The 23,556-nt window shown below is 49.9% G+C and overlaps 2 protein-coding genes across 2 annotated transcripts; one reads left to right on the top strand and one right to left on the bottom strand.

The window, feature by feature from the left end:
- Nucleotides 1–946: 946 nt before the first annotated feature.
- On the top strand, nt 947–12,417 carry LOC308128189 (uncharacterized protein; the record flags this gene model as incomplete). The annotated part of the gene is given in 6 exon segments (XM_080493898.1): nt 947–1,048; nt 10,817–11,324; nt 11,383–12,022; nt 12,025–12,084; nt 12,087–12,181; nt 12,184–12,417. Coding segments are annotated over 5 exon segments (1,518 nt in total). The 5' UTR covers nt 947–1,048; nt 10,817–10,835.
- A 3,603-nt stretch (nt 12,418–16,020) lies between these two features.
- Nucleotides 16,021–23,009, bottom strand: LOC308128190 (liprin-alpha-3-like). The gene is made up of 7 exons (XM_080493899.1): nt 22,524–23,009; nt 22,294–22,391; nt 20,743–20,918; nt 20,475–20,543; nt 19,493–19,655; nt 18,166–18,227; nt 16,021–17,942 (listed from the first exon to the last, which is right to left on the bottom strand). The coding sequence occupies exons 1-6, from the start codon at nt 22,679–22,681 to the stop codon at nt 18,175–18,177; spliced, it is 717 nt and encodes a 238-aa protein (XP_080350025.1). The 5' UTR covers nt 22,682–23,009; the 3' UTR covers nt 16,021–17,942; nt 18,166–18,174.
- Nucleotides 23,010–23,556: the final 547 nt, after the last annotated feature.

Genomic DNA, 23,556 nt, shown 5'->3' with positions numbered 1-23,556 from the left:
CCGTCCATCCGTCCGTCCATCCGTCCGTCCATCCATCCGTCCATCCATCCATCTCTCCGTCCGTCCGTCCATCCATCCATCCATCCATCCATCCGTCCATCCGTCCATCCGTCCGTCCATCCATCCATCCATCCATCCGTCCGTCCATCCATCCGTCCATCCATCCGTCCATCCGTTCATCCATCCGTCCATCCATCCATCCATCCATCCGTCCGTCCATCCATCCGTCCGTCCGTCCGTCCGTCCGTCCGTCCGTCCATCTCTCCGTCCGTCCGTCCGTCCGTCCGTCCGTCCGTTCATACATACATACATACATACATACATACATACATACATACATACATACATACATACATACATACATACATACATACATACATACATACATACATACATCCAGTTTGGATTTTTTTGAGCATTTTCCAGGTTAATGAGCTCCATTACGCGGAACCATGCCGACACCACAGGTTGATATTCCAGCAGCCTGCTTTCTGGGGGGGGGGGGGGGTGATTGGTTTTACTTTGAAACCCACACAGGAAGTCCTCCGGTAGCTGCTGCCAGCTTCACTCTCAGTGCGACTTTATGCGTTTCAGGCGGAGTTCAGATCTTAAAACATTTGGCCAACTTCTCCAGCGCTCCACTTCTGCCTCCACGTATTTGAACAGAGAAAGCGCTGTGTCCAGCCTGAGGAACATTTCATGGAATATCCACATTTTCAAGGGATGTTTTTAATCGTTTTCTGGGCTTATTCCTTGTGAAATCCCCCCCGTCTGGAGGACGCGCACCGGGACGGAGAGACAGACACACTCACACTTTCTTCTGCTTTCTAAACCCTTTTCTTTTTCGGATTTATTGGGTTGCACATGCGATGTCACGGACTATAAAAAGGAGGAAGAAATTACCCTCTGTGATTAGTTTTGAGAGAGTTTTCCAGAGTTGTTTTTTGTGGGTTTATTTGTTAAAAACCAGTTGAACAACTGGCGTCAGGACTTTATAATCAATGTGGTGTCAGCTGGAAGGACGCAGGGTCCGGATCTCACCTAAACGGTATGAAACACACAGCAACCAAACTCGACACACACACACACACACACACACACACACACACACACACACACACACACACACACACACACACACACACACACACACACACACACACACACACACACACACACACACATATATAAGTGTGTGTCCATCTGACGGATGTGTTACTGCTTGAATAATGAGCGCAGCACCCGCTGCTCTTTTAAAAGCGTAAAACCAAATAATTCCTTTCATTCATTAAGATTGACTGGCTTCCCCCTTGATCATTTTCTATTTTTTCTTTCTGTGAAAAGTTCACTTTGCCGCAGTTGTACGAGGCACTTGACGCACTCTCAGTGCTGCTTTGCGGTGTTTTCCTTGGCGCTCCTGGCCTGCGGGATCTTTCTCATTGTGTTTTCTCTGGCAGCCACTCAGGTGGAGTGAGAGCTACCAAGCCGCAGGTAGATCCAAACAGGCTGTCACTGACAGCATCACGTCTTCATTCCTCACTGTCACAACGTCACCAGTCGGTTTATTTTACAGGTGAAACTCTCACCTGTTTGCTTCATTTCGCTCTGCGGGTTCATTCTCTGGAGTCATGTTTCATCAGCGGGAGGTTTCCTGCCACACGCACCTCATCAGATGCGTCATTTCCCTGAGCTGTTTCTGGGAGATCTACAAGTGGTTTGATGGAGGTGTCACTGATGGAGCCGAGGAGGAGGAGGAGGAGGAGGAGGAGGAGGAAGAACTAATGGGCTGTTTGCACAGTGGGATGTTGTAAATGAGCAGAGGAGGGCCGAAGCTTTTACCTGCCGGAGCAAACATTTACCTGCATGTTTTTCCATCTCACATGTGGTGTGGTGGCGTGGCGGCGTGGCGGCCAGGCAGTGTGGCCAGGCAGTGTGGCCAGGCGGCGTGGCGGCCTGGCAGTGTGGTGGCCAGGCAGTGTGGTGGCCAGGCAGTGTGGCCAGGCAGTGTGGCCAGGCGGCGTGGCCAGGCGGCGTGGCCAGGCGGCGTGGCGGCCAGGCAGTGTGGCCAGGCAGTGTGGCCAGGCGGCGTGGTGGCAAGGCGGCGTGGCGGCCAGGCAGTGTGGCCAGGCGGCGTGGTGGCAAGGCGGCGTGGCGGCCAGGCAGTGTGGCCAGGCAGTGTGGTGGCAAGGCGGCGTGGCGGCCAGGCAGTGTGGCCAGGCAGTGTGGCCAGGCAGTGTGGCCAGGCAGTGTGGTGGCAAGGCGGCGTGGCGGCCAGGCAGTGTGGCCAGGCAGTGTGGTGGCAAGGCGGCGTGGCGGCCAGGCAGTGTGGCCAGGCAGTGTGGCCAGGCAGTGTGGCCAGGCAGTGTGGCGGCCTGGCAGTGTGGTGGCCAGGCAGTGTGGCCAGGCAGTGTGGCCAGGCAGTGTGGCCAGGCAGTGTGGCCAGGCAGTGTGGCGGCCTGGCAGTGTGGTGGCCAGGCAGTGTGGCCAGGCAGTGTGGCGGCCTGGCAGTGTGGTGGCCAGGCAGTGTGGTGGCCAGGCAGTGTGGCCAGGCAGTGTGGCCAGGCAGTGTGGCGGCCAGGCAGTGTGGCCAGGCAGTGTGGCGGCCAGGCGGCGTGGTGGCGTGGCGGCCTGGCAGTGTGGTGGCCAGGCAGTGTGGCCAGGCAGTGTGGTGGCCAGGCGGCGTGGTGGCCAGGCGGCGTGGTGGCCAGGCGGCGTGGTGGCGTGGTGGCCAGGTAGTGTGGCCAGGCAGCCAGGCGGCGTGGTGGCCAGGTGGCGGCCAGGTGGCGTGGCGGCCAGGCGGCGTGATGGCCAGGCGGCCAGGTGGCGTGGCGGCCAGGTGGCGTGATGGCCAGGCGGCGTGGCGGCCAGGTGGCGGCCAGGCGGCATGGCGGCGGCCAGGCGGCGTGGCGGCCAGGCCCCGTTTACGAGTCGAGTGAAAAACACATCGTTTTGTTTCTGAAAAGTTTCACCTGAACACATGCAACATTTTGGAAATGATGATTATGTAGTTAGCATGTCGGGCCACTAGTTGGCGCAGAGGACAAGACGTTATGGGGCAGTGGTGGATTACAGGTGAGAGAGGCGGGCTTGGGAAGTTTGTGGGTTCGACCACCCACAGGGGACAGGCCACTACCCCTGAGCAAGACCCTCGACCCCCATCAGCCACAATATGGCCGCCCACCCATGGGCCCATTTGGAAATAAAGATTTTCCCCAAAGGGAAATACGATAGTTTACTTTAATTATCAATAATTAGACGACACCTACATTCTAGAGGACAGACCACCAAGTTGGATTGTTATTACAGTGACTGTCAAAATAAAAGTACCAAATCCAGGAGAACATGGACTGGGAGTCATGAGAATCTGGAGGAAACGTTGTTCTGATTGTTTTACTGAACATGTGCAGAAGGACTAGTTACTACCAATGTGGTGACCAGGACCAGGAGCAGGACCAGAAACAAGAACAGGACCAGGAGCAGGACCAGAAACAAGAACAGGACCAGGAGCAGGACCAGAAACAAGAACAGGACCAGGAGCAGGACCAGAAACAAGAACAGGACCAGGAGCATCAATTCCGCCGTTCATGGGGAGACTGAACCAGGCGTTTTCACAAACTGACGTATTCGCCTGTTTACATGTTGATGGAACCCGAGCTTTGGTTCTGAAAAGGTTTTGGACTTTAGCCACATGAGGGTGGGATTACTGCGTAAACAGGCTAATATGATGGTTCCCTGGGGAGGGTCTGGTGGTTCCCTGGGGAGGGTCTGCTGGTTCCCTGGGGAGGGTCTGGTGGTTCCCTGGGGAGGATCTGGTGGTTCCCTGGTGGTTCCCTGGGGAGGATCTGGTGGTTCCCTGGGGAGGGTCTGATGGTTCCCTGGTGGTTCCCTGGGGAGGATCTGGTGGTCCCCTGGGGAGGGTCTGGTGGTTCCCTGGGGAGGGTCTGGTGGTTCCCTGGGGAGGATCTGGTGGTCCCCTGGGGAGGGTCTGGTGGTTCCCTGGGGAGGATCTGGTGGTTCCCTGGGGAGGGTCTGGTGGTTCCCTGGGGAGGATCTGGTGGTTCCCTGGTGGTTCCCTGGGGAGGATCTGGTGGTCCCCTGGGGAGGGTCTGGTGGTCCCCTGGGGAGGGTCTGGTGGTTCCCTGGGGAGGGTCTGGTGGTTCCCTGGGGAGGGTCTGCAGCCCGAGCAAAGATACAAAGAAAAGTTGATATTTCCAATTATTTATCATGAGTTATAATGCAAATCATGATTTAGTCAATCCTAAACAAAAAGTTTGCAAATGGATAAATTACTGGAAGTGACAACAGTTTTTCACAGGAATATATCATATTTGTGACAAGAGGAGAAGAGTCAGTGAGCTGATGAGGCGTGAAGCAGCAGGAGGGAGAAGCTGCACGGAGAAAGTGAAGTGAGATAGATCAGTTTCAGGCTGTCACTGAAAAATGCAGCAGAGGTCGTCTCCCTCCTGAGTGTTTGGGGAATGGCCGCCACTCGGCCGCCACTCGGCCGCCACTCGGCCGCCACTCGGCCGCCACTCGGCCGCCGGCCGCCGCATATCCGGGTTTCTTGTTTCTGTCCGTCAGATAAACACACGGCAGCTCGTCTGATTGCACAGAAGAAGAAAGGAAAAACACACATGAGGGAATCTGATGCCCCGATCCGGATCTACTCTGTTATCTCCGTGTTGAGTCATGGTTCAGTCTGTTCACCGTGTTGAGTCATGGTTCAGCCTGTTCACCGTGTTGAGTCATGGTTCAGTCTGTTCACCGTGTTGAGTCATGCTTCAGTCTGTTCACCGTGTTGAGTCATGTTACAGCCTGTTAACCGTGTTGAGTCATGTTACAGCCTGTTAACTGTGTTGAGTCATGGTTCAGCCTGTTCACCGTGTTGAGTCATGCTTCAGTCTGTTCACCGTGTTGAGTCATGTTACAGCCTGTTAACTGTGTTGAGTCATGGTTCAGCCTGTTCACCGTGTTGAGTCATGGTTCAGTCTGTTCACCGTGTTGAGTCATGGTTCAGCCTGTTCACCGTGTTGAGTCATGTTACAGCCTGTTTACCGTGTTGAGTCATGGTTCAGCCTGTTAACCGTGTTGAGTCATGGTTCAGCCTGTTCACTGTGTTGAGTCATGGTTCAGCCTGTTCACTGTGTTGAGTCATGGTTCAGCCTGTTAACTGTGTTGAGTCATGGTTCAGCCTGTTAACTGTGTTGAGTCATGGTTCAGCCTGTTCACTGTGTTGAGTCATGGTTCAGTCTGTTCACCGTGTTGAGTCATGATTCAGTCTGTTCACCGTGTTGAGTCATGATTCAGTCTGTTCACCGTGTTGAGTCATGGTTCAGCCTGTTAACTGTGTTGAGTCATGGTTCAGCCTGTTCACTGTGTTGAGTCATGGTTCTTTTGCCCGACGAGCTGCTCTGGGTTGTTTCTTTTTATTTCTGCACATGCAGTGGTGTCATGACTCCTCGACTGGGTAGTTTTATTTTGGCAGTCACCGTAATAACAATCCAATTTGGTAGTTTGTTTTATTTTGACAGTCACCGTAATAACAATCCAATTTGGTAGTTTTATTTTGACAGTCCCCATAACAACAAACCAACTTGGTAGTTTTATTTTGACAGTCACTGTAATAACAATCCAACTTGGTGGTTTTATTTTGACAGTCACTGTAATAACAATCCAACTTGGTGGTTTTATTTTGACAGTCATGTCATCATATTAACAATCCAACTTAGTACTTTTATTTTGACAGTCACCTCCTCTCCTCCTCCTCCTCTCCTCCTCTCCTCCTACTCCTCCTCCTCTCCTCCTCTCCTCCTCCTCCTCTCCCCTCCCTCTCCTCCTCCTCCTCCTCCTCCCCTCCTCCTCCTCCTCCTCCTCCTCTCCTCCCCCTCCTCCTCCTCTCCCTCTCGTCCTCCTCCTCCTCTCCTCCTCCTCCTCCTCTCCTCCTCCTCTCCTCCTCCTCCTCCTCCTCTCCTCCTCTCCTCCTCCTCCTCCTCCTCCTCTCCTCCTCTCCCCTCCCTCTCCTCCTCCTCCTCCTCTCCCCTCCCTCTCCTCTCCTCCTCCTCCTCCTCCTCCTCCTCCTCCTCCTCCTGTCTTCATGTTAACAGGCTGATCCAGAGTTTAATTTGCTTTCATTTGGCAGGTTTGCTGCTTCGTAGATCAGTAGCCTGAGCAAACACACTTTGATGTGATTTATGGTGTGTGTGTGTGTGTGTGTGTGTGTGTGTGTGTGTGTGTGTGTGTGTGTGTGTGTGTGTGTGTGTGTGTGTGTGTGTGTGTGTGTGTGTGTGTGTGTGTGTGTGTGTCCAGGGTGTGGCCCTGTGCTGTAGGACCTGTCACACACTCACCATCTCCTCTGCTCTTCATTTCTCCCTGCATGTTTTTTCTCTCAGCCGCCCGAGGAAACGAACATTCTCATCATTCCACTTATTTTAACTCTTTCTGAGTGATGACCTCCTGCTCCTCCTCCTGCCCCTCCTCCTCCTCCTCCTCCTCCAGCTCCTCCTCCTCCTCCTCCTCCTCCTGCTCCTCCTCCTGCTCCTCCTCCTCGTCCTGTCCCTCCTCCTCCTGCTCCTCCTCCAGCTCCTCCTCCTCCTCCTCCTCCTGCTCCTCCTCCTGCTCCTCCTCCTCGTCCTGTCCCTCCTCCTCCTCCTCCTCCTCCAGCTCCTCCTGCTCCTCCTCCTGCTCCTCCTCCTCGTCCTGTCCCTCCTCCTCCTCCTCCTCCAGCTCCTCCTGCTGCTCCTCCTGCTCCTCCTCCTGCTCCTCCTCCTGCTCCTCCTGCCCTTCCTCCTGCTCCTCCAGCTCCTCCTCCTCCTGCTCCTCCTGCCCTTCCTCCTGCTCCTCCAGCTCCTCCTCCTCCTTCTCCTCCTCCTCCTTCTCCTGCTCCTCCTCCTCCTCCTCCTCCTCCTCGTCCTGCTCCTTCTCCTCCTTCTCCTGCCCCTCCTCCTTCTCCTCCTCCTCCTGCCCCTCCTCCTCCTCCTACAGCTCCTCCTCCTCCTCTCCTCCTCCTCCTTCTCCTCCTCCTCCTCCTCACAATGTGAGTTGCTGTACCGGCCACACGGTGAGTGGCAGGAATATTTCATCTGTCTCACACTGACTCAGCACTACGCCATACATCCTGGCAGTTTGTATTTAGTAGTGATGTCACTCACCAGGAGGTCCAACCTGAGAAGTAGTGATGTCACTCACCAGGAGGTCCAACCTGAGAAGTAGTGATGTCACTCACCAGGAGGTCCAACCTGAGAAGTAGTGATGTCACTCACCAGGAGGTCCAACCTGAGAAGTAGTGATGTCACTCACCAGGAGGTCCAACCTGAGAACTAGTGATGTCACTCACCAGGAGGTCCAACCTGAGAAGTAGTGATGTCACTCACCAGGAGGTCCAACCTGAGAACTAGTGATGTGAGGTGATGTTGCCACGTTGCTCTGGAGTGTTTAAGTTGATATAAAGAGTTTTCACTTTGTTTCCTCATGTGACGACGGCGTTCAGGTAATCTGGGACAGGAAGTTTTCTCACGCTGTTTCCTGTTTGAAACTCGTCCTTGCTTTGAATCACAGTGTGGGTTGCGGCGACTTGGTAGTTTTATTTTGACAGTCTCTAAATAATGATCCAACTTGGTAGTTTTATTTTGACAGTCTCTAAATAATGATCCAACTTGGTAGTTTTATTTTGACAGTCACCATAATAACAATCCAACTTGAGGGTTTTATTTTGACAGTCACAGTAATAACAATCCAGCTTGGTGGTTTTATTTTGACAGTCACCATAATAACAATCCAGCTTGGTGGTTTTATTTTGACAGTCACCATAATAACAATCCAGCTTGGTGGTTTTATTTTGACAGTCACCATAATAACAATCCAGCTTGGTGGTTTTATTTTGACAGTCACCATAATAACAATCCAGCTTGGTGGTTTTATTTTGACAGTCACCATAATAACAATCCAGCTTGGTGGTTTTATTTTGACAGTCACCATAATAAGAATCCAGCTTGGTGGTTTTATTTTGACAGTCACCATAATAACAATCCAGCTTGGTGGTTTTATTTTGACAGTCACCATAATAACAATCCAGCTTGGTGGTTTTATTTTGACAGTCACCATAATAACAATCCAGCTTGGTGGTCTGTCCGTGTTCTCCTGCTGTTAAAGTTTAGAGCTCATTGTTCTCTGCTGTGTGTGTGTGTGTGTGTGTGTGTGTGTGTGTGTGTGTGTGTGTGTGTGTGTGTGTGTGTGTGTGTGTGTGTGTGTGTGTGTGTGTGTGTGTGTGTGTGTGTGTGTGTGTGTGTGTGTGTGTGTGTGTGTGTGTGTTCAGTACTAAAACTAACAGCAGCACCAACTAGTGGCCAGACAGTGTAACTACATTGTTCTCAGAACATTTGTTTTTCACACTTTTTATTTTGTGAGAAAAAACTGAAGTTGGGTTATATTTATATTTTCATGAGCTTAGATCAGATAAATTAGAGGAATGTTTTCTGCATAAGACAAAATTGGTGAAAACCAAGAAAATGAAAGCTCTTTTTTTTAAACTTATTCAGGTTATTTCAACAAATTCAAAAGTTTAAACTTTTGTTGTTTTCTTACCTCCACTGCTTGTTTAGATGTGAAATACTCAATAAGTGAGTGAAAGCAGCAGGTTGCTGATGAAAAGCATCATGTGGGGACGTGGACGTGGACGGGGACGGGGACGGGGACGGGATGTGACCTGGAGCCGTTTGCTTTGCCCTCCTGTCCAACAGGCTGAGCTTCACCTCCTCCTGCAACAAGAAACACAAACTTACATCATGCAGGTTTTGGCACGTCGGACCTCCAGAGTCCTGCTTTTATATCTGAAACTCACCTGGTGGGGGGTGTGTGTGTGTGTGTGTGTGTGTGTGTGTGTGTGTGTGTGTGTGTGTGTGTGTGTGTGTGTGTGTGTGTGTGTGTGTGTGTGTGTGTGTGTGTGTGTGTGTGTGTGTGTGTGTGTGTGTGTGTGTGTGTGTGTGTGTGGTGACAAGTTTCAAGACATTCTCTGAACAGGAAGGAAGCAACAAAAAGGCAAATCTCTGTGAATGCTGAGGGGAAGGCTGCTGTGAATGCTGAGGGGAGGGCTGCTGTGAATGCTGAGGGGAGGTGGGCTGTGAATGCTGAGGGGAGGGCTGCTGTGAATGCTGAGGGGAGGTGGGCTGTGAATGCTGAGGGGAGGTGGGCTGTGAATGCTGAGGGGAGGTGGGCTGTGAATGCTGAGGGGAGGTGGGCTGTGAATGCTGAGGGGAGGTGGGCTCGTTGACATGAGGGAAACCTCGACCAACACGCTCTTTTTTTTTTCCATGAGTTGTGCCAAGATTGTAAAGCCATACCTCAGCAGTCATAAAGCTCAGCGCCGCCTTTCAAACTGCTCATTTTACATTTTAATTGAGGTGCATTAGCGGAACAAGTCGAGGCTGGATCGGGGGGCGTGGTAGACCACCGCGCCAGACTCCCTTCAGTTTGCATTGTAGAAGTTAATCAATGACTCAGCTGAGTTTATCGATCACCATCACATTCACCATGAATATAAACAGTGGATGGACAGTGAATACGTGTGTGTGTGTGTGTGTGTGTGGGGGGGGGGGGGTGTGGGTGTGTGTGTGGGGGGTGTGGGGGTGTGTGTGTGGGGGGGGGGGGTGGGTGTGTGTGTGTGTGGGGGGGGGGGGGGTGTGTGTGGGGGGGGGGTGTGTGTGGGTGTGTGTGTGTGGGGGGGGGGTGTGTGTGGGTGTGTGTGTGTGGGGGGGGGGGGGTGTGGGTGTGTGTGTGTGGGTGTGTGTGGGTGTGTGTGTGTGGGGGGGGGTGTGTGTGGGTGTGTGTGTGTGGGGGGGGGGGGGTGTGTGTGGGTGTGTGTGTGGGGGGGGGGGGGGGGGGGGGTGTGTGTTATTTCTTACATGTGTGTGTTCTGAGCGTAATTATTTTAAATGGGATCCTGGAGAAACACTTTTCCATTCTGCTGAACTCCTGTTGTATCTCCAGCCAAATGACGATCTGATCCGGTCCGATCCGATCCGATCCGATCTGATCGGATCTGATCGGAAACGTTCTCAAGTGAAAACAGAAAACCTACGTAGCGGTTCTGGGTGTCTGTTCACACGACATGGACCAGACGGCAGAAGTCCTGCGCCTGGTCCAGGTCCTCCCTTTGGTCCATCTACCAGCCAAGAAGGTTTTCATCTGCATGGATTTATTTATTTGTATGGATTTTACCAACTTTTCACCAAAACTACTCACCTGAATTCATGAACTCTTCCAGGAGGATTTGTCTTCATGGATCCAGTAGCTTCTGGGACGTTAATGTTGAAATGGTTCTGAAAACGGTCCCATATAAAGTGGCTGAGAGACGCCTCGTGGAGGACATCAGAGGACATCAGTGTCTGTTGCCATGGAGACGCTCCCTGCTCAGTGTTTCACAGTGATGGAGCTACCTGAGGCTAGTTAGCATTGATATGAGCTAACAGCTATCGTGCTAGTTACGCTAACTTTGTTCCAAAAACAAATGTGGTGTTGGCGGATTGCGCTCTACCGAGTGTAGCTCTAGTTTATGCTTAGAGCCATTGTTCTCTACTGCATGTGTGTGGTTTTGTTACAAAAACAAACAACAGTGCCAACTAGTGGCTCAACATGCTAGCTACATATGATATGTTGTGATCATGGTGTCTGACGGTGTCTGATGGTGTCTGATGGTGTCTGACGGTGTCTGACGGTGTCTGACGGTGTCTGATGGTGTCTGATGGTGTCTGATGGTGTCTGACGGTGTCTGACGGTGTCTGATGGTGTCATAACGCAGTGTCTCTCTCTCCATGCACTCCAGCTGAAACGTCTTGGGAGTGATGCACTGGCTTCCCCTGGTTGCCATGGTGATTGCCTCGGCCCTGCCCTTCCCTCACAACCCCGTGTCCAGGATCGCCGCCGCGACCACAGAGTCCGGACCGGACCACCGCAGAGATTCCCACCGCCATGAGCCAGCCGCTCGCCTCGCCACGCCCCCGCTGGACTACGGCCGCAACAGAAACGCCTCACACATGGATTACAACATGGCTGCCGCCGCACAGAGCCGCCACCGCCACCGCCACGAGGGTCATGCGAAACCCTCCACGCATGAGGAGACTTCCACGGTCAGAGTGGAGAGTCGAGCAATCTACGACTCCAACAGTGACGCCAGGAGCAGTTTGTCTGGACCGCTCAGGACGGAGGACATTTCCAAGGATGATTCTGTAGCGAAGGACTACAAAGCCCACAGCAGCCGGAGGCCGGACATCTCCAGCCTTCTGGACTTTTCCAACACGGACGATTCCGGACTCGACGCATCTGCCACGGCGGTTTACTGCAGTGGAGAACCACAACACCGTCAGTCCTACTGTTACCCTGAAACATCAGAGACGGCCAGAGCTGACTGCAAGAGGAGTGGTGGCGGCAGCACGAGGGGTGGGGAGCCAGAGGACACTGGGGAGCCAGGGGACAGTGGGGAGCCAGGGGTCACTGGGGAGCAAGGGGACAGTGGGGAGTGAGGGGACACTGGGGAGCCAGGGGACGGTGGGGAGCCAGGGACACTGGGGAGCGAGGGGACACTGGGGAGCCAGGGGACGGTGGGGAGCCAGGGGATGGTGGGGAGAGAGGGGACACTGGAGAGTGAGGGGGACGCCAGGGACTGACGAGAGCCTGACCCTGGAGGCAGCTCTAGGTCTGGAAGGCGGGTTGGACGGGGCCCTGGACGGAGACGAGATGTTCCTGGACGCTCACCCGCGGGTCCTGTTCTCGCCGTTGCCCTCACCGCCGGAGCACCCACCCCTCCTGCTCATGCTGGAGACGGGCCTGCTGGAGGAGGACGGGGACCGCGAAGAGCCGGAGGACCTGGACCGACTGGTGGAGGGCCACGGGGACCGCGCCCTGGACGGGAGCTCCACCCCCAGTTGGGGGCTCTCCGGCGATTCTGCGCGTCCCGTTAAACGAGACAAACGCTCACACATGGTGGACAGACGGCGAGGGGAGAAGTCAGTGTGCGAGTCGGAAAGTCGCTGGTCACCGACAAGAAGATGGCCACCGACTCTCACGGACAGAAGGTCACCGTCCTCCAGGAGATCACACTCAGACGGGTCCGCTCAAGCAGTACTTCTACGAGACGCGCTGCCGCCAGGCGGAGCAGCAGAGCGCACCGCGGGGGGGGGGCGGTGTCGGCGGGCAAGTCCCACGGGGACGGGCGTGGCCGGCGCCGGGTGCCTGGGCGTGGACAAGAGACAGTGGGTGAGCGAGTGCAAGGCAAAGCAGTCGTTCGTGCGGGCGCTCACCAAAGACGCCAACAGCAGAATCGGGTGGAGGTGGATCCGGATCGACTCGTCGTGTGTGTGCGTTCTGCTGTCCAGGACCAATCAGCAGGCGGGGAGGGAGGGGCTGACGGGGCGGGGGAAGGGCTGAGGAGGAGGAGGAGGGATGAAGAAAGTGACACAGAGCAGAGCAGCTGTGACATCCCTCTCTGGTGGAAATAGAAGTTCTTTCTCTGCCTTCATCCCTCGTTTCCTTTCCTCCTCCACTTCTACTGACTTTTGAAAAAAAACACCAAGACCTCAACTGTAGATCTGAAAACTGTCATATAGAGATTTTACTTTAAGAAGTACTGTTTTTTGTTTTTTGTATGATTTATCTTTCATAATCTAAGTTATTTTTGATTAGTATGTAAGCATGTTTATGTCTTTGATATTAATATATTCCTTTATGTACGTGTACAATATGACACCAGTATACCTTGATGTATGAAGCTATGTATATCAGTGTGTATTTATAGAAGAAGTCTTGCTGGAGTTGTAGGTCTCTCCAGTGTCTGATGATAATTCCAGCCTCAGCTTTGCTCAGCTTGCGAGGGGAAGGAGCGCCACCTACTGAGGTGTCGTGTTACTGCACCGTCCTCTCAGCCACAGGGATTTACTGTCGGCAGTACTTCAGAATCACAAACAGCTTTTCTTCTGTTTAGTTTTTATAAAACTCAGGCTGATGTCGTGACGTCTTTGTGCATCAAACGTTGGGTCATGAATGTAAAAAACCAACTCAACACACACACACACACACACACACACACACACACACACACACACACACACACACACACACACACACACACCCACCAGTATGTTCAGTCAGCCTGTCCATCGTGGTAATAAAGGATCTTTGTACTCGGTATTTCTCTGCTATTTAACTCACATCCGGGCAGATTTGTCTGATTAGCGGGAAGTTAAAGGGTTTGGGGGGGTGGAAGGGGGGGGGGGGGCGGGGGGGGGGGGGGGGGGCTGGGGGGGACGACGACTTTCAAGAAAGTTCCCACAGAAACAGTCTTTTCAAAAGTTGCTTTTTTCACCTGTTTCCATGAAGATGGAGCGTTTTTCCTTTGTTTCCACGGAGACAAGCTCTCACTTATAATCACTCTCTCACTCTCTGACCACCACCACCCACTCACTCTCTCACTCTCTGACCACCACCACCCACTCACTCTCTCACTCTCTGACCACCACCACCCACTCACTCTCTGACCACCACCACCCACTCACTCTCTCACTCTCTGACCACCACCACCCACTCACTCTCTCACTCTCTGACCACCACCACCCACTCACTCTCTGACCACCACCACCCACTCACTCTCTGACCACCACCACCCACTCACTCTCTCACTCTCTGACCACTCACTCATTCACTGCAGAAGCGTTTTTAAGAAAGTTTTGTTTTCCGCTCGTTTCCATGAGACGGAGTTGAACTGTTTTCAAAAAGTTGTCTTTTTGCCCATTTCCATGGTGATGGAGTCGGAGTATTTTCTAGCACTTCCACCTTGGGAGTCATTTTCAAAAGTTGTAATTTTAGTGACTCACAATGAAAGCTTAACATTTTCACTTCAACTCTGAACAGGACCTTAAAACTTCAAAAAACATAAATAGGAATAAAAGTAGGGGGAGAAATCTAAACATCAGGATACAATCGCCTGAAAACTGAATTTCAATCCTGAAATAATCTGATTATCTGATGTGTTTTAAATGTTGAATCTTGTGTAATGAAACAATATTTCCATCTAAAAAGACAAGTAACATAAATATCTCTACTACGTGGTTTAAAGGTGAATCTAAACAAAGAAAAGCCAGAAAAAGAGGATGTGATGTTCAGCAGATCCTCCTGGATCGCTTTATTTTCTATTACATCACCATTATCATCATCATCACTGATATTCTTTATTTTCCAGATGACATTTGTGTTACTATCACTTTAATCATGGAAATCTGTTAAATCATTGCACAATTTGTTTTCTCAAAATGTACACATACAGGAGCATATTTGATGACCATTTTTCATATTTACCTTTGAAACGAGTTCAAAATGAAGCCGAGAAGAAACAGAACGTACGTACATTTATCCGATACATACCTAAAGAAAAATAAAGTTATCGTAAAAAATAAAAAATACAACTGAAAAAAATACACACATTTTACAAATTGACCCCCCCCCCCCCGTAGGTTTATCATACAGATATATATATATATATTTTTAACAACACCTCATATCATCTTCACTACCAAAAAACATGTTTTTTTTTGTTTTTTTGTTTAGGTCATTGTCGTTTGTTTGACATGCATCGTAAACACAGAGGCTGAAGGTTTTGTTTCCTGGGCTTCCTTAGGCTCCACCCCCCCAGAAGGCTCCACCCCCCCAGCAGGCTCCACCCCCCAGAAGGCTCCACCCCCCCAGCAGGCTCCACCCCCTCGTTCCTGTTATGGCTTGAGTGTGCAGTAAAATGAGCGTCCTTTTATTATTTCATCTTTCTGAGCTGCCCCCCCCCCCCCCCCCCCCCATAGTTTTTCTTTGTTGGGGCACAGAGTACACATGATGACAAAATGTCTAGATATTTTTATTTCTTTAAAAAAAGACTAAAATCTCAACATGAAGCCAATTCTAGTAAAACCTTCTGGTGCAAAAAACAGTGAATTGTCCCAAAACCCTGTTGCATTCTGGGTGTTTGAACCAACGCCCCCTGACGGCGTGGCTTTGAGGCTAATGCTAGTTTGCTAACCTTGGTGGCAGCGTCGCTGACTCGCCGCTCAGGTCTCCGGGTTTGTTGTGTCGTCAGTGTTTCAGAATCAAAGTTCACTTTGAGATTTTTCACCGTTTGCTTGTGGTTCTTCTGGATCGGCGCCTGAAGGCCTCATGTTTGATTCTCCTGCTGCAGAGCTCGACGTTTCATCACATTTAGCTTTATTTCACTTTATCTAAAGATTTACTAGCTTTGGACTGTTTTCTTCCTTCTGCTTTCGTTTGTTTTCAAATACTTTCCTGTTTATTTTCCTTTTTGATTTTGTCAGTAAAATGTATTTGTGGGATGAAGGTCGAGGCCGAAGTTCACCAACAGCTTTTCCTCACGGTCACCTTTGACCCCCCCCCCCCCCCCCCCCCCCCCCCCCCAACACAAAACCCTCTGTTGTGTTTTGTGGGTCCGTTTCCACGACAAGGTGCTCGGACACGCTGCGACTGTGCGTGCACACGGCGGTCGTAGTGAAGAGTTGTTGTTTCACATGCTCACTACTGTAATTTCTACTGAACACAAGCTGCACCCACCAAATTAGAAAAGAAAAGAAAGAGCGGTCGGAGTTACGATGCACCTGAACACATCACCCACACCTGAAGCTCTTTAACTCCGTCAATGAGCCTCATTGTTTCAGCCGCAGGGTCGAAGCTGAGACGTTACAGGAGCTTTAAAACGATGTTTTCCTCCAGTGTCATGACTCCCGCTCCGTATTCTCCACCTGAACTACATCGTTTTCAGCTTTTCGGTTCTCAAAACGTCCTCCTGTAAACACAAAACTTTTCTAAAAAGAAAAACGATGCTTTTTCACTAGAAACGTTGTCGTGGAAACGAGGCTCTTGTTTGCATGCCGCCCATCCCACAGAGGATTGTTCTTTCTAAATGTGACACCAGTTAAAGTTTTACCAAGAAGGAAAGAATCTACCAGACAGTTTAATTTAGTTTTCTTTCTTTTTTTTTTTATCAATCATTTCATGTTTAAAGTGATTTATTGTCACATATTTACAGATGTTTCTTATTTACATTTGAATTGCAGAGCAGGAAGCTCATGCTCGGACTTTAAGTGCCGTTTGGACTAAATCTTCACCTTCTCTGCAGATGATGTAGCTTATGCTAAGCTAACTGTTTACAGGTCTTTTGTTTTCCTTTCAAAATGTTTACAGGTCATGTTGACACTGAGCATAAAGAAATCGTTTGGCCCTTTTCTAGTTTTTGAACTTAGAATATATTTTCAGCTGTAGTTTTTTTTTATTAATATCACATTATTGACACTTAAATACTTGAATAAAGGAGCATTTTTAGTTTTATCTGACAGAAAAATGTAAAGTCTGATAACGTGACTGTTGATCTAAAGTGGTTCAAATTGGACTTGGAACATCAGCAGCAGCAAAGAAATAGAAAATAAGAATTATTTCCTGTATTTTGGGTCGTATTTTCATTGCTGTCAAAAAGCCCAATGTGTCCGTTTTAAAAACATCAGGCGTGAAAAACAACTTCAAGTTCAAAGTTTCTGGATTCATGTCCTGGGTGGAGCTCCAGAGCACAAACACCAGACCACTTTTCTAATATTACAAGTGAAATGAGTTTTTGATTAAAGACGTTTAGATTAGAAAAAGTCTCCAGCCAAGAAGAACCAGACGACCTCGACACAGTCAGTGGAGGGAGAAGTGCGAGTTTCCCACTGAACCCACTGACCTCCATGTTTTACTTTTCCTGCTTCAACACTCAGGATTGAACTGCGTTTCTGCAGGAGCCTGATAAGGACGCGGGAGTGTGAATCCTCTCAGACCAACCTTCACCATCGCAGCTCATCTGCAGTCACAGATACGCTTCATTTGGTTGAGATTCCAGGGAGAATCAAACCTGAGGTCTTCCTGTTGTGAGGCGACAGGGCTAACCACTGCAACACCAAGCCAACTTCCACATAATGGAAAACCCGAGCCTGGACTGTGTTGGAGACCCTTCTGATTCAAATCTTGTTTTTAATTTGACACATTTTATTGAAAACAGAAATAAAAGCTGCCAGAAGTCGGTTGATTAACGTAACTTTGATGTGTCGGCTGTTTGGGTTCTGTTCACCGCAGCTCAGCGTCCGGACGATTTAACTGCAACCAACTACAACACTAACAATTAACGGTTATTTCACAAACGGCAGAAGCGTTTCCTATCGGGACGTATTTGGAAAGTGGAACGACGGCTATGAACGACTCCATGACCCGCCGGAGAGCGGCGCCCCGGGAGCCACTGCTGCTGACCAGAGGAAACCTTTGATCACAATGAACCAATCGGCTTTGATCTTCCTCTTCCTCTCCAAAGAGGCGCCACCGGAGGAGCGATGGACTCGGACGGGGCGCGCTACACGTCACCCACCACTAGGAGACACTGAGACACCCTTGGCAGGATCACGGAGGCCGACCTGACACCGGCAGAGACGCGGCGTGTCGTTCGCTTCACGCAGCCACATCATTTATTCCCTAAAGACGTGAGGTTTGAAAAAAAACCCTCAAAAAAAGCAGTGAGGCGACACGTTGGGCAGCAAGGGTTTTGTTTCTCCCACGAAGGAGGAAAAACAATGAGCCCCGATTTGTATGACTGAGTGCGTACGGCATGACAAGGAGAGAAAAACCGCCGCCATCAACCTGAAACCAACGCCGCCGCCGCCGCCGCCGAGGGAGAGCAACGAGAAGAGAGAGAGAAAACAGCTGATCCTGTTCAAACCTTCAGAAAATACTCGTACATTCTTCATATCATTTCCACTTTTCATTCCCTTGCTCCTGTTATTGCAGAACGGTCAGAACCGACGGGTTTGTTTCGAAGTGAAAAGGTTCTTTTCATTGCTTCTTCCTCCGTGAAGGAGTGAGAGGGTCTTCATGGAGTCAGCGCCCTGAGGAGACAAACGGCGTTATCACCACCTCGCCGCTTCCTCACCCTTAATCCAGGTCGCCTCGGATCCCCGCCACTTTAAACATCCCAAACCAAACCACCGCAACAAACAAACACATGAAGCAGGTTGAAACGGAGGAAAGCAGCTCTGCACATGTGCAAGCAACATCTGGGGATGTTTAAAGGAGCGGCTTGTTCTGGACGACAGCGTGAAGCGTCCTCACCTCAGCCCCTCAACAGGAGTAGGTCCTCACTGAGGCAGCTTCCCCCCGGGCTCCAGAGCTGGCTGCAGCGGCACACAAACACACCGACGGGTTATTATCCGGGCCGCAAACAGCTCTGACCTTCCAGAGGCATTAGCATTAAGTCCTGGGTAATAGGATAATAGTCTTCCTCTTGGCTTTGAAGCGTCTGTTCCTTGTTATTGACGCTTCCCCCGCTGGAGGAAACACCAAATTCCTCTGGAAGACTAATGGTAGAGTAGCATGACAACAGCCAACCGCCGCCTACATGTGATGCTTGGATAACACGTCCAGGGCAGTCTCATTTACACACGCTACACACGCTACACATGCTACACACGCTACACACGCTACACATGCTACACACGCTACACACGCTACACACGCTACACATGCTACACACGCTACACACGCTACACATGCTACACACGCTACACACGCTACACACGCTACACACGCTATACATGCTACACATGCTACACACGCTAAACACGCTACACATGCTACACATGCTACACACGCTAAACACGCTATACATGCTACACACGCTACACACGCTACACATGCTACACACGCTAAACACGCTACACACGCTACACACGCTACACATGCTACACACGCTAAACACGCTACACACGCTAAACACGCTACACACGCTACACGTGCTAGACAGCCTATACTGTGTTCAGTTTTATTACTCAGTCACACCAGAAAGTACCTGGATAATCCAGGTAGGATTGCATCTAAGTTATCAGAGACGCTTGAATCCAAGGTTCTTATTCAGAATCACCATTAAGGTCACACTAAGCCTCTCTCAATTGCTGGTAATTTGACATCTGCATCACTCCCTTTCCACCGTCGTTATAACAAAATGCTGGATGAAGTAGCCTCAATGAGATTAATTCATAACCAGTCGGAAGCTTTCTGTTAAGGGGAAAATTAGTAGAATTTTATCTCAATTTAAATAAAGATCAACTTCGAGAATCAACTAAATTAAATTAGATGTAGTACTAAAGATTATTTTATGTTTTGCTAGCGCGTTAATCCTTGTAATACAAGTTTTCACCACCAGACGGTGCATTGTCACAGTTTTTGCTCCTGTGCTTTAGAGTGATTGGTGTTTGGGGGAAAGGGGGCGGAGACTGAGAGATAGACTCTGACCACAGTCTGTAAAGTCGTGTTTCAAGAATTTAATGCTGGAGGTCGTTTTGCGCCCCGAACTGTGGAAAATATGGAGCATATGCAGGATGAACTACACTTCTGCCCCGATGCCCCTGGAAGGAGCTGCGGGGGTGGAGGTTGCGCTCACCTTCACTCTGAACCTTCCTCAGGGTGACGGAGGGCGTGGCGATGGCTGAGGCACGGAAGTTAGCAGGCAGGGTCTCGGCAGAGTCGGAGGTCACGCCCCGAAGGTCCTTCTCACGAAACATCTTCCTCCAGGACGGCGAGCGGGTGAACGTCTTGCTTCCATCCTGAGACGGACAAACGTCACATCATCGGCATACAACTACATTCATTCATAAATACAGTTACTGTTATACAGTTACTTTTATACAGTTACTGTAATACAGTTACTGTTATACAGTTACTTTTATACAGTTACTGTTATACAGTTACTTTTATACAGTTACTTTTATACAGTTACTGTAATACAGTTACTGCCATGTCATTTAGCACCAGCCTTTCAGAGGAAACACGGGAAAATCAATTATGTAAATTATTAATTTATCTTCTATTGCAACAACCCACCTTCATATCAGTCAAACAACTAAATCAGTTAGTTGGAGGAAGATGCTCTATAATCTGGATGTTAGAGGAGGAAGATGCTCTATAATCTGATGTTAGAGGAGGAAGATGCTCTATAATCTGATGTTAGAGGAGGAAGATGCTCTATAATCTGGATGTTAGAGGAGGAAGATGCTCTATAATCTGATGTTAGAGGAGGAAGATGCTCTATAATCTGATGTTAGAGGGGGGAGATGCTCTATAATCTGGATGTTAGAGGAGGGAGATGCTCTATAATCTGGATGTTAGAGGAGGAAGATGCTCTATAATCTGGATGTTAGAGGAGGAAGATGCTCTATAATCTGGATGTTAGAGGAGGAAGATGCTCTATAATCTGGATGTTAGAGGACGAAGATGCTCTATAATCTGGATGTTAGAGGAGGAAGATGCTCTATAATCTGGATGTTAGAGGAGGAAGATGCTCTATAATCTGGATGTTAAGAGGAGGAAGATGCTCTATAATCTGGATGTTAAGAGGAGGAAGATGTCCTATAATCTGATGTTACCTCGTCGGGTCGTCTCTCCGTTGCCATGGAGATGAGGGAGTTGTATTCCTGCTCCAGAAGCTGTCTGGCCTGCAGACATGATGCGCCGCTTTAAAATCACTTCCAGCTCCACTGTGTGTGTGTGTGTGTGTGTGTGTGTGTGTGTGTGTGTGTGTGTGTGTGTGTGTGTGTGTGTGTGTGTGTGTGTGTGTGTGTGTGTGTGTGTGTGTGTGTGTGTGTGTGTGTGTGTGTGTGTGTGTGTGTGTGTGTGTGTGTGTGTGTGTGTGACCTGTGTGTTCTGGTTGGGGATCTGTAGCAGCAGGGCCAGGTCGGTGTAGTCGAAGGTGTCGTCCAGAGCGAGCAGCGCTCCGTGGACGCCGCTCTCTCGGAGGTTGTCGGCGAATTCCTTCAGGCCGACGGTCTGCACCCAGCACATCACGCGCTCGTTGGACCAAACCATGACATCTGGAGGGGGAGCGAGGAATACACTTCTTACCACAACGCCAACAACCACAGCAGATGGAGGAAGTAAAAGAACATTAAAGTTTGAAGTTTGTCTGGATTGGTGGTTTTTATCGACCCGCCATGTTTTGGCTTCCTGCCAAAGCAACAAACACAAAGACTAACGGTTCATCTCCTCCCACAACGAAAAGGAACAAAAAACATTTGATTAGTTTTACAATATTGTTTTTTTAGTTTTACAGAAATTCACGAATTTAAGAAAGACATTTTTTCCACTGAGTTTGGGATTACTAATGCTAACACTATTTGAAATACTAATGAGATGTAATGCTCAATGCAACTATAATAAAAAAACTACTCAACAAACAGAAACACGAAAGCTGATACTGACAATACTGCTTCTCTTAATTCTAATGCTCAGAGTAACTAATGCTACAACCAAAACCTAATAATGCTTTTACTAATACTAAAACAAAATCGAAGTCTGAAAATGACTTTATAGCTTTAACAATTGTAACAAATACTAATGCTTGTTTAATCCGAATGCTAAGACTAACTAATGTTATTACTAATACTAACGATACAAAAGTTAACAATGAGACTAACGCTAAGAGTACTTGTAATAGTGACGTTAATGCCAACACTGGAAATAATGCTAATGGTAGTGTGATTGCTTGTATAATTGTGTAAGCTCAGTATAACTGTAATGCAAACACTAATGCTGAAATATTGTTGTTCTGTTTGTTTTGTTGTGTTTTTATTTTGGTTTGTTGTTTTGACATTTTCAATTCAATAAAAAATAAATAAATTATAACTTCAACTTTCACTAAACACTGAAACTGTCATGAAGACTAATGCTTATTGTAACTGGAGCATTAATACAGGAGCTCACACTAACGCTCAGAGTACCTGTAGAACTAGCATTAAAACTCAGACTGAACCACTGAAAATAATGCTCTTCCTCCTCCTAGGAGCCACACTGACGCTAATGCTGAATGAACAGAGAAGCAAGCTGATGCCAACATAAAAGCTAATGCTAATACTACCACTAGTACTGATCTTAAAGGTAATAACACAAACATTTATTAATCAAATGAATATTAATACTGACAGGATAGGCAGCGTTAATGCTAATGCTAATATTTGGGTTCCAGTGCTTTTGCTTCGTCCTACAATAAGAATAAAGCTTAAGGGTGATTCCTGTGTCTTTGTTCAGGATGTCCAACCCGGTCCTGGGGGACCCCTGTCCTGCTTCAGCATACCTGGATCTAATGATGATGTAATCAGGTGTGCTGCAGTGGGAGGAGCTAAACCTGCAGGACAGGGACACTGGAGGACCGAGGTTGGACACCCCTGGTCTATTGAGACGTTTGTTCACCTTTGTTCAGGTGGAGGCTCTCCTCTCTCCGGCGCTCCAGCTCCTTCCGATCGTAGTTGAGTCGCTTCAGGCACATGATGCCGTAATGCATGCTGACCCTGGGGAGTGGGCGGAGCCACAGGGTTAACAGAGGGCGTGTTCAAACACACACCGGGTGTCAAAGACGCCTGAAGAATCCGGCACCTCTGACCTCCCAGTCCTCTTTAAAGGAAGAGCCTGGGGACACACACCTGTGGAAGCTGTCCACCATCTTCAGCTGTCCTCGCAGCTCCTTCTTGGTCAGGTGGTCCAGCATGCGGGCGTCCACCAGGGACTCCATGAAGTAGGAGCGGTACTGCGGCAGCCCCAGGCTGGGCAGCCACTCGTTTCCCACCCACTCGTGGTTCATGTCGCCGTAGGCCAGGATCTGGAGGCGACAGCCACACAACGCCGCCGCCGGGTCAACCCCCACATGTGACCAGTCGACCCCCACATGTGACGAGTCGACCCCCACATGTGACGAGTCGACCCCCACATGTGACCAGTCGACCCCCACATGTGACCAGTCAACCCCCACATGTGACCAGTCGACCCCCACATGTGACGAGTCGACCCCCACATGTGACGAGTCGACCCCCACATGTGACCAGTCGACCCCCACATGTGACCAGTCGACCCCCACATGTGACGAGTCGACCCCCACATGTGATGAGTCAACCCCCACATGTGACCAGTCAACCCCCACATGTGACCAGTCGACCCCCACATGTGACGAGTCGACCCCCACATGTGATGAGTCAACCCCCACATGTGACCAGTCGACCTCCACATGATGAGTCGACCTCCACATGTGACCAGTCGACCTCCACATGTGACCAGTCGACCTCCACATGACGAGTCGACCCCCACATGTGACGAGTCGACCCCCACATGTGATGAGTCAACCCCCACATGTGACGAGTCGACCCCCACATGTGATGAGTCAACCCCCACATGTGACCAGTCGACCTCCACATGATGAGTCGACCTCCACATGTGACGAGTCGACCCCCACATGTGACCAGTCGACCTCCACATGTGACCAGTCGACCTCCACATGACGAGTCGACCCCCACATGTGACCAGTCGACCCCCACATGTGACCAGTCAACCCCCATATGTGACGAGTCGACCCCCACATGTGACGAGTCGACCCCCACATGTGACGAGTCAACCCCCACATGTGACCAGTCGACCTCCACATGATGAGTCGACCTCCACATGTGACCAGTCGACCTCCACATG

The sequence above is a fragment of the Lipophrys pholis genome, assembly GCF_963383615.2.
Source record: "Lipophrys pholis genome assembly, contig: SCAFFOLD_315, whole genome shotgun sequence".
Classification (NCBI taxonomy): Eukaryota; Metazoa; Chordata; class Actinopteri; order Blenniiformes; family Blenniidae; genus Lipophrys; species Lipophrys pholis.
Note: the sequence above shows the minus strand (reverse complement) of the source record. Positions and strands in the feature narration are given on the sequence as shown.

What these genes read in the sequence shown, in the direction of transcription:
- LOC308128190 (XM_080493899.1), bottom strand. Translation starts at nt 22,681, where the DNA reads ATGAACCACGAGTGGGTGGGAAACGAGTGGCTGCCCAGCCTGGGGCTG. An exon ending in TCCCCAACCAGAACACACAG is followed by an intron (nt 20,544 to 20,742) that starts GTCACACACACA and finishes TCATGTCTGCAG; the next exon opens with GCCAGACAGCTTCTGGAGCA. An exon ending in CGGAGAGACGACCCGACGAG is followed by an intron (nt 19,656 to 20,474) that starts GTAACATCAGAT and finishes TGTCCGTCTCAG; the next exon opens with GATGGAAGCAAGACGTTCAC.